The sequence below is a fragment of the Peromyscus eremicus genome, chromosome 22, assembly GCF_949786415.1.
Source record: "Peromyscus eremicus chromosome 22, PerEre_H2_v1, whole genome shotgun sequence".
NCBI classification, from domain to species: domain Eukaryota; kingdom Metazoa; phylum Chordata; class Mammalia; order Rodentia; family Cricetidae; genus Peromyscus; species Peromyscus eremicus.
The window spans coordinates 23,778,712-23,789,169 of NC_081437.1; the positions used below are offsets into that span (position 1 = coordinate 23,778,712).

At 49.6% G+C, this 10,458-nt stretch overlaps 1 protein-coding gene across 2 annotated transcripts in view; it reads left to right on the forward strand.

Moving 5' to 3' along the window:
* The window catches only part of Adgrf3 (adhesion G protein-coupled receptor F3), a 29,942-nt gene extending 22,494 nt beyond the window's left edge, over positions 1-7,448 (forward strand). Inside the window, exons 7-14 of one of the 2 annotated variants that reach the window (XM_059248690.1) lie at positions 568-711; positions 899-1,095; positions 1,557-1,736; positions 3,280-4,662; positions 5,315-5,356; positions 5,440-5,508; positions 5,894-5,946; positions 7,311-7,448. In XM_059248690.1, coding sequence (XP_059104673.1) covers positions 568-711; positions 899-1,095; positions 1,557-1,736; positions 3,280-4,662; positions 5,315-5,356; positions 5,440-5,508; positions 5,894-5,946; positions 7,311-7,335 — 2,093 coding nt within the window. In that variant the 3' untranslated portion in view covers positions 7,336-7,448. Of the gene's footprint in view, positions 1-567; positions 712-898; positions 1,096-1,556; positions 1,737-3,279; positions 4,663-5,314; positions 5,357-5,439; positions 5,509-5,893; positions 5,974-7,310 lie in introns of both variants that reach the window. The other variant, XM_059248689.1, reaches the window with a different exon arrangement.
* Positions 7,449-10,458: the final 3,010 nt, after the last annotated feature.

Here is a 10,458-nt window from a genome sequence, read left to right on the forward strand (position 1 = left end):
ACCACATGGTGGCTCACAATCATCTGTAATGGGATCCGATTCTCTCTTCTGGTGTGCATGAAGACAGAGCACTCATATACATAAGATACGTGAATAAATAAACATTTTTAAAAAAGGGGGGGGCACTGGGGCTAGAGAGATGGCTTAGCAACTAAAAGCACTTGCTGCTCTTCCAGAGGACCCGAGATCAGTTCCCAGCATCCGCTACCAGGTAGCTTACCACAAGTAACCCCAGCTCCAGCAGATCTTAAAGCCCCCCTTCTGGACTCTGTGGGCACTGATGCTCATGCACATATCCACACAAGGATACATAGATATGCATATAATTCAAACTAAAATGAATCTTTTTAGCAAGAACGAGTATTTTAAAATATGTTGAAACAGAGTCCCAGAGCTAGAGACCCATAGGGCACACTTCAGCGAAACCCAAATTCTGTACGCAGTTGGATGCTGACATACCATTCAATTCTTCCTCACAGCTTCATCCTCCAAGACCACTCTGAAGTGGCATTTTAGGACCTGCTTCAGCCAGTGACGGTTCACTTTTCTCTTCTTGCATTCCCTCAGCCTCCTTGTATAATACATCAGATTCCCAGTGCCTGGTGCTGACTGTTCAGCGCTGCCCAGCAGCTGACACCACATATACCTGTACCCTTCACAGTCCGAACCTGCCTCCTCTCGTGGCTCCTGTCTCCATCACCGTCATCCGGGGTATGTGGGCCTTGGGTCCCCCGTCGGCTGACCTCTAAGTGGCTTGTCCTTGGAACACGGGGTCTCTTCCTTTGTTGTTCCTTGTCTTGGGCCACTAAGTCAGGTATCGAGGCCCTGCATAGGTTTTGTTCAAAACAAAGGCTCTGGCTGTATTGTGGCTGCTGAGGCCTCACTGATCCTTGTTCAGATGGAGACACTACCTGCCCCGAGGACTTCTCAGTGGTTGCCTGGAATGTCACCAAGGCTGGCTTCGTGGCCCAGGCCCCGTGTCCTGTGAATAAGAGGGGCGTGATAAAGAGGCTCTGTGGGTCTGATGGCATCTGGGGGCCCATCCAGAACAGCTGCACAGAGGCAAAGATCCTCAGCTTGTGTCTTGAAGCCCAGGTAAAGCTGCTACCTCCATGACTGTCCCAATAAACCATACTTAACTGCCCGTCCACCTGCCCATCTGCCCGCCTACCTGCCTACTTGCCTGCTGCATTCCCTCCCTCCCTCCCTCCCTCCCTCCACGCCTCTCCTTCCCCTTTCCTTAGAATTCAGAGTCAGGAAACTTTGCTGATGTCGGCTTACCTGTTATTCAGCCTCTCTATTATCTGGACCCCTAGCAGACCTAGGAAGGAGGAGTGGGTCCTCTAGGGACTGGGGTGGGGTAGGGTGGGGAGGTGATTGTCTCAAACAGTCCCATCAACTAGTGCCTGTCCTCTTAACATCGGCATCATCGGCTCCTTCTACCTGCCCATTCCTTCTTCTCCGAGGGCTCTGGAGCAGAGGGACAAGGAGCTGACTGAGTTGGGGGAAGATGTGGCTCCTCCCTGGAAAGGATTTCCCGCTGTCTTTTCTGTCAGCTGCTGCTGGAAGGCCAGGGAAAGCCGGAGGAGGAGGTGCCGCGCATCCTGAAAGAGCTGCAAGAGCAGGTGGGGGTGGCCAGCACCTCCTCTGACTTACGCGAAATGCTGCACACTGTGACCTTCCTGGCCAATGTGGTAGCAGAGACAAGAACAGAGCTTACAGACAGTGCCCTGAAGGTGAGATTGCTGTTGTTTGTTTCTGCTCTTTTGGGGGCCCATCACTCAGCTCCCAAATAAATCACACGCGGAGGTTTATTCTTAGTTATGAATGCCCGGCCTTAGCTTGGCTTGTTTCTAGCAAGCTTTTCTTAACTTAAAATTATCCCATCTACCTTTGGCTTCAGGGCTTTTACCTTTCTCTATTCCTGTATACCTTTTCTTTCCTTCTTACTCCATGTCTGGCTGTGTAGCTGGGTGGCTGGGTGGCTGGGTGGCTGGGTGGCTGGGTGGCTGGGTAGCTGGGTAGCTGGGTAGCTGGGTGGCTGGTGCCTGAAATCCTCCTCCCTCTTCTCCCCGCTCTCCCAGATTTCTCCCTCTATTAATTCTCTCTGCCTGCCAGCCCCACCCATCCTTTCTTCTACCTCGCCATTGGCTGTTCAGCTCTTTATTAGACCATCAGGTGTTTTAGACAGGCACAGTAACACAGCTTCACAGAGTTAAACAAATGCAACATAAACAAAAGTAACACACCTTAAAATAATATTCTCCAACATAAGATCTCGGAGCCACAGGTTGGGGATTTAGCTTAGTGGTAGAGCACTTGTGGGTTCGGTCCTCAGCTGGGGGGGGGGGGAGAAAAAGATCTGGGAGCCAACTGGGGGCTGGGGGTGGCTCTTTTGTCCCTTGCCTTTCTGGTATCACGTGGGCAGCCCAACAGGGACCTTTTTGGAGTCTAGGTGTTGGCTCCTGCTTCTTCTGTCCTTAAAGACCAGTCTCCAAAGCCATGGAGAGTAAAGAAAGCCTGATAACGGAAGGCAGGGAGGGTGGGGGGGCATGAGTTTCAGAGACATGCACGGGCACACAGCACGGGAACATCACATACACACACCATACATGATAACCCAATAGCCACAAAGACACTCAGACACCCTTGGTATTGCCAGGCAGCCAGGTGGTGGTGGCCCATGCCTTTAATCCCAGCACTCGGGAGGCAGAGGCAAGCGGATCTCCGGGAGTTGGAGACCAACTTGGTGTACAGAGTGAGTTCCAGGACAGTCAAGGCTACACAGAGAGAAACCCTGTCTCAAAAAAAAAAAAAAAAAAAAAAAAAAAAAAAAAAAAAGACCCAAGATACCACACACCCTTCCTGTCACCCACTAAACTGCAGTGATGGCCACCCAGACCTCACGTGGCTCTCAACTTCAGGATAGTGTCCTCCCTTACCACTGGCCACCATTCCTGGCTTTTCAGAACTGGACAGGTTATGGAGCTGAAGAAGGACCTTTGTAGGACTTGGGAGGTCCCAAGGGATGCAAGTGGGAGAAGAGGCATTAGGCAGAGGATCTGGGTGTGGTTTGGAGACCATGAACCCGAGAGGCCCCAGGAGCTGCTGACAGTGACCCCTTCCTCTGCTCTAGATGGTCTCCTCACAGACCCGTCCTCCCGTAACCATCTTCTCTCCAGCCCGGGGTCTTGCCATGGAGGGACGGGGTGGGGTCTATAGGAGCGAGGGCCCCTGGAGACTGGCAAATCACACGCCTCCTACTGTTGGTCACTCCAGGATCTCCTGACAACCACAGACAAGATTCTAGATGGGAACATCAGCTCTCTGTGGACTCTGGCCCAGGCCCAGGAGCCCTCGATGGGCTCAGATTTCCTGGCGGCCGTGGAGACCCTGGTCCACAGCTTGAGCCCACAGCGGCATCCTTTCCTCTTCCGCTCATCTAATGTGTTCCTGCAGAGCCAGCTCCTCAGACACAGCTCTCCTCCCGGCTACCAAATGTCCTTCTCGGCCTGGCCCCTCCTGCAGGCACGGATTCCATGGCATTCACTGGCCCCGCTGGTCCAAAACGGAACTAATGTCAGTATTACTAGCCTGGTACTGCAGAAACTGGACCACCGCCTGCCCTCCCACTATGTACAAGGGCTGTGGAACACGCCGTACGCCACTCCCGGGCTGATCCTTGTGGTCTCCATCACAGCAGACGGCCAGGCCTTCACAAAGGCAGAGCTTCTCATCGACTTTGCAGACATGAACGGAACCCTGCACTGCGTCTTCTGGGACCACAGTCTCCACCAGGGTCAGGGGGGGTGGTCGGATAAAGGGTGCCAGGTACAGGCGGCCAACGCCAGCACCGCCACTCAGTGCCTCTGCCGGCATCTCACTGCCTTTTCCATCCTCATGTCCCGACACACCGTCCCGGAAAATCCTACCCTGGACCTGCTGAGCCAAGTGGGTGTCGGGGCTTCCGTCTTGGCACTGCTCGTGTGCCTGGCCATTTACAGGCTGGTGTGGGGCGTGGTGGTTCGGAACAAAGTCGCCTTCTTCCGCCACGCGGCCCTGTATAACATGGTGATCTGCCTGCTGGTCGCAGACGCATGCTTCCTGGGAAGCCCGTTCGTTCCTTCGGGGCACCACAGCCTTTCCTGCCTGGCCACCGCTTTCCTGTGTCACTTTTTCTACCTGGCCACGTTTTTCTGGATGCTGGCACAGGCCCTGGTGCTGGCTCACCAACTGCTCTTTGTCTTCCATCAGCTGTCCAAGTACTTGGTCCTCTCCCTGATGGTGATCCTGGGCTACCTGTGCCCACTGGGGTTCGCAGGTGTCACCCTGGGCCTCTACTTGCCTCAGAGGAAATACCTGTGGGAGGGGAAATGCTTGCTGAGTGGGGATGGAGCCATGCTGCACGCCTTCAGCGAGCCGGTGCTGGCCATCGTCACCGTGAACGCGCTGGTCCTGGTCATCGTTGTGCTGAAGCTCCTGAGACCGTCTCTGTCAGAGGGACCCCCCGCGGAGAAGCGCCACGCTCTTGTGGGGGTGCTTAAAGCCCTGCTTATTCTCACGCCCATCTTTGGCCTCACCTGGGGACTGGGTGTGGCCGTTTTATTTGATCCAGACTGTATCGTCTCTCAGTACGTCTTCACCATTCTCAACAGCTTCCAGGTAAGTGGCAAGGGTGGGTGCCACACGATGGTCTAAGTCACTGCCAATCACTGGGCTCAAGAATTTTAGAAGGGGATTGAATCTAGATCGCATTCCTTCACTGCCTTGCTGGGTAACTCTGGGCAAACTATATAACCTCTCTGCACTCTGATTTTCTTATGGTTGTGTCAAAGCCTAGAAATCGTCAGTACCAAATCTTTTTTTTTTTTTTTTTTTGAGCTGAGGACCGAACCCAGGGCCTTGCGCTTGCTAAGCAAACGCTCTACCACTGAGCTAAATCCCCAACCCATCAGTACTGGATCTTAACCCAATCTTAAGAAAGGCACTTGAGGGCCAGTGAGAAGGCTCAGCAGGTAAAGGTGCCTGCTGCCAAGCCTGACGATCTGAGTTTGATCCCTGGGCCCTAGATGGTGGAAGGAAAGAGCTGAACCCCTCACATTGTCCTCTGACCTCCACGTGCACACTGTAGCGTGTAGACAGCACATGCATGCACACGTGCACACACCAAATGGTGCCACCGGGTGCAGAACCTGAGGAGGTGACTTGGGATATGGATCAGAAAAAGGGTCTGAGAATAGAAGGTGGGGAGAAGAAGCGAGAAGCGAGCCTCCCCCCACACTAACCAGCTCCCCAACCCCACCTGTCTCCTCAGGGTGTCTTCATCTTAGTGTTTGGCTGCCTCACAGACAAGAAGGTGAGTACCCAGTCAGCTCCCCGCACTCCTGACCCAGAGGCCTAAATTCCATCAACACAAGTCGGTCTTTACCATCCCTTCAGGTACTAGAGGCCTTGCGCAAACGCTTCCGCTTCCGGGGCACCCAGTCCTCCAGTTCTGCCCTCTCCCTGGTGAGTTGCTCCGAGTCTCAGCTGTCTGCAAGATTTGGCCAGCCATTCTCCAGGCCTCCCCGGGAGAGATGGGCCCGGCTAGGAGAGGAGAGTTAGCGCTTCTTCCTACAGTGAGCCGCTTTCAGGCTCAATTTCCCCAGCTGCGGGGGTGGGGAGGTGGGCAGCCCAGCCTGCACAGTCAGAATGGGATTTTGGCATTCCTGGTGACACTCCTCTCCATACTCTGCTCCATGTTAACATTTGGAGGGAAAAGAGAGCGGGGTGGGAGGTGGGGGGAACCGGGATCTATGTACCTGATACCAAAGTTCCCGGACGGGCTGCTGAGAATGTCAGAATGGTTCCACCCTCTTCACAGGTGTAACTGGGCCTCTCTACTTCTCCCTAGGCCACAAATGAAACCCACACCTCCGAACACAGCAAAGAAAGTGAGCATGCCAGGTGAGGGGTGGCTTTCTCAGGAGCAGAGTGAGTAACGGAGGTGAAAGACGCTGTAGCGAGGGCCTCCAGGCCGAGTCTCCCCAACTCTTCCCCGATGTTGGGGGAGTGAGATCCAGAACCTGGATACCTAAGCCTGATGCCCCAGTTCTTAAGTTTTCATTTTGAGGAAGGGTCTTGCTAAGTTACCAAGGCTGGCCTTGAACTCACTCTAATCAATATGATGTGAACTTGTGATCTCCCTGCCTCAGCCTCCCCGGTGCTTGGATAACAGGCATGTGAAATCATACCTAGCTCTGGCCAATTTCTTGGCAAGCGGCTCCCCAGCAAAGTCTTACCCCAGTGGGTGTGGCCATCCCTGAGTGAGCGGCAGAGACAAAGCATCAATAAACTGGGATCATCCCAGAGATCACCTTTCCAGGATACCAACTTTTAAATTATCTGGAAAAAGCCTCGCCTCCGCCAGCTGTGGTGTAAGCAGGAGAAGCAAGAGTTCAAGTCCAACCTAGGCTACATAGTGAGAGTCTGTCCAAACAACCACAAAACTCTATCTAGACCTCTATCTATATCACATATAATGTGTGTGTGTGTGTGTGTGTGTGTGTGTGTGTGTGTGTGTGTTAAACCAACCAACCAATCCTGCCTTAAATGACTTGCCCTTATGGCTCTGAAATCTGGAGAAGAGAGCTGTTTACACAGGTAAGGGAAAGTATTCTGTCCCCAGCCCCAAGCTTCAGGGTGACCCTTTTTCCCCCCCGAGACAGGGTTTCTCTGTGTAGCTTTGCGCCTGTCCTGGAACTCACTTTGGAGACCAAGCTGGCCTCGAACTCACAGAGATCCACCTGCCTCTGCCTCCCGAGTGCTGGGATTAAAGGCGTGCGCCACCACCGCCTGGCCATGGCGACCCTTTCTAACAGGAAAAGAGCCATTCCAGGCTGAACCATACGTAGGCTCATGTTCCTGTTGAGGGAGGTGAGGGTGTGTGCTGGAATCCACCAGATGAGTCCCAGGCCATATTCTGGGCATTCTCTGCTCTTTGCTCAGGGAAGGCAGATTTCCATTTCCATCCATCATAGGCATTTCTCACACAGCTCAGCTGTCCAGAGCCCCTGAAGGACACAAGCAAGATGCATGAAAAGAAGTAGCTAAAGCTACCTAGTGACCCGAGGAAAAAGCCTGCCTTTGCTGAAAAAACAAAACAACAAAACAAAAGAAAAAATACAAACGGATGCTAGCGTTCTAAAGAACGACAAGAAAAACAGTTTTAATCAATGGTGTACATGGTACTCAACAGCGCATGTTACAAAGCAAGGAAAATGTCTTTAATGTCACTACTGACTGATTTCTTTGCTGTTTCTTTTCGATAGTTATGAAGAAAGGATGGCTGATTGACAGGAGGAACCTGTGATCTTCCAGACATTGAAGATGAAGGGCAGAATTCAGTTTCTTTGGGGACAGTATTTAGTTACAAAGTCCTTACTAATATAACTGCTTTAAAAATACATCAAAAGCCGGGCGGTGGTGGCGCACGCCTTTAATCCCAGCACTCGGGAGGCAGAGCCAGGCGGATCTCTGTGAGTTCGAGGCCAGCCTGGGCTACCAAGTGAGTTCCAGGAAAGGCGCAAAGCTACACAGAGAAACCCTGTCTCGAAAAACCAAAAAAAAAAAAAAAAAAAAAAAAAAAAAAAAAAAAAACATCAAAAGAGGTCATTTACTAACCTATGAAGTGGCACATACATGACATAGAAAAAAATCTGGAGTGATAGTGAATTTACCTGTTAAAGCAGATGATTGAAAATTAAGCAACAATGAAACTTTTGACAGTACTCTCTTAAACAGGGAGGAAATAAAAATACATTTGTTTAGGCTGACAAGGGAGGAAACTGACTATTTTATATTACTAACTATAAAAAGTACTATTGTAAAAGGTAATGTCAGACTTTGGGAAGTCCTTTACAATAAACTTTTAAGTTTACATTTACTTATATAACCACAATAAAAAGCTGTCAACACATGACCTGTGTGTTTCATAGCAGAGCAGTAAAATTGATGGCAATTTTAGAACAATCTCATAGAGAATATAAGCAATCAGTTTCCTCGAGATTAAGTGGCTAAAATGTCTCTGAAGTAGCTATAAGTTTTATTGATCTTTATATCTTGCTTTCGCAACATATACAATGTTCTGTAATAGCCAGGTGTGGTGGTGCATGTTCTTAACCCCAGTACTGGAAAGGCAGAGACAGGCAGATCTCTGATTTCAAGGCTAGCCTGGTCTACAGAGTGAGTTCCAGGACATCCAGGGCTACACAGAGAAACCCTGTCTCAAAAAAACCAAACCAAATCACACCAAACAAACAAAAACCAATGTCCTGCAATCTGTCTTTCCCTGTTCTTTTCTCATTTTCTATGTTTATGGGTGTTTTGCCTACATATATGTCTGCGCACCACATTCATGAAGTGCCTAAGAGGCCAGAAGAGGGTGTCAGATCCTCTGGAGTTACCCACGGTTGTGAGCCATCATGAGAGAGCTGGGAATCAAACCCAGGTTCCTGGAAGAGCAGCCAGAGCCATGAGCACTCTCCAGCCCTTGTTTGCATCTTTTTAAGGGTTAGGAAAAGGTGAAGTCCTTCTATCTTTAACTTAAAAAAATCAATATAAATTATCTGTATTGGAGAAATCTGTATAGAAACAAGGAGACACATTTGAGTGACACCTGAAAGTGACAGGATCAAGGGAAGACAGAAGAGTAAGATGCAAGAAGATGGGACAACAAGACATCTGGCCAAATTAATGGAATGCTAAAGGGAGTGACAGGCTTTTGAGAAAATGCCTAAGAGCAGTCAAAAAGTTCTGATGAGTCCGTCTTTGTTGTGGCTGAAAGTTTTCCTGTGTCCCGCCCAGTCTGTAGCCGCTCAGACCCAAGTAAACACACAGAGGCTTATATCATTTTTAAACTGTGGCCATGGCAGGCTTCCTGCTAGCTAGCTCTTTTATCTTAAATTAACCCATTTCTATTAATCTACATTTTGCCACGTTTTCTGTAGCATTACCTGCGTCCCGTTACATGTTGCTCCTTGGGCAGCTGGCTGGCATCTCTTTCTGCCTTCTTCCTGTCTCTCTAGTTAGAATGTCCCACCTAACCTTATTCTGCCTCACCATTGGCCAAACAGCTTTATTTATCAACCAATCAGAGCAACACATATTCATAACACATAGAACGACATCCCCATCACTTTCTAGTTTATGTGATCCATGGATATTTTTATAAAATGAGGTGGAAAACTTTATTGTTAAAATAAAATGGGAGAGTCAGGAGATGGCTCAACAAATTAAAATGCTTGCCGTGTGAGCCTGACAACCTGAGACTATCAGAACCCACAAATGGTGGAAGGAGAAAACTGACTCCCAAAAGTTGTCCTCTGACCTCCACTTGAGTGTCCTGGAAAGCACATGCCCACTCCCACCCCACCTCACCCACCCACACACAAATAAATGTAACAAAAAATTTAGAGAAATTCCATTAATACACTTTCCCTTTAGAAGCAGAGGAGAATCCCTTCCTGAGTGTGCTTTGGAGGACAGGGGATTTCTTTTTCCTTTCCAAGTGATCACATATACTCAATGCACATTAGACCAAGTACACAAAACATTAAGCCTTCATTAGGCTCTCAACATTAAGAAGAAAAAAAAAAAGTCCATAAAAGAAGTCTCCAGAGACATATAAAAGAAAACACATTTCGAAGCAATTCCATTTCTAAGATGGCTTAAACAGTAAACGGGCAAGTGAGCAGATAAATGTCCAAAGGCTGCACTCCAGCCTCAGTAAACATGTCTGGCTCCTCAAAGAGGCAGCTGGGAAGAACAGTTAGGGTAAATCCATACACAGGAGGCTGTGTGGTCAGTAAGGTAGGGAAGTGGTCGGGCTACAGAGCTAAGCAAACAAAGAGCTCCCAGGCAGCATCACACTATGGGATTTTGTACAAATATGCCCTAAAGAGGAGAGAGATCTGATTTGTGAGCCTAGTCTTAATAAAAACCTGGAGTCAGATATCAAGGGTGAAAGCTGAAAGATCAGAGAAGCAGAGCAGCAGCCACCAGAGAGTTCTTACCTCTATGAAATCTCAGACCAAATGGGTGAGATCCTGTCTCTACAAATCCTCAGACTGAATGGAGGGTTGACATCCTGTCTCCACTGGCCTTATATTCCTGTCTCCACATCCTGATGCTGGGATCAAAGGCATGATCCTCCCAAGTGCTGGGATTAAAGGTGTGAGCTATCACTGCCCAGCTCTGTTTCTCTTTTAGACCAGTTCAATCTCAAGTAGCCCAGGGTGGTCTTGAACGCTTGATCTTCCTGCTTCCTCCTCTCAAGTGCTGGAATTAAAGATGTGTGCCACCACTGCCTGGCCTCTATGGTTAACTAGTGGCTAGCTCTACCCTCTGATCTCCAGGCAGCTTTATTTGTCAGAACACAAATGAAATATCATACAACAGAGATCAGTGTTAACAACGGCT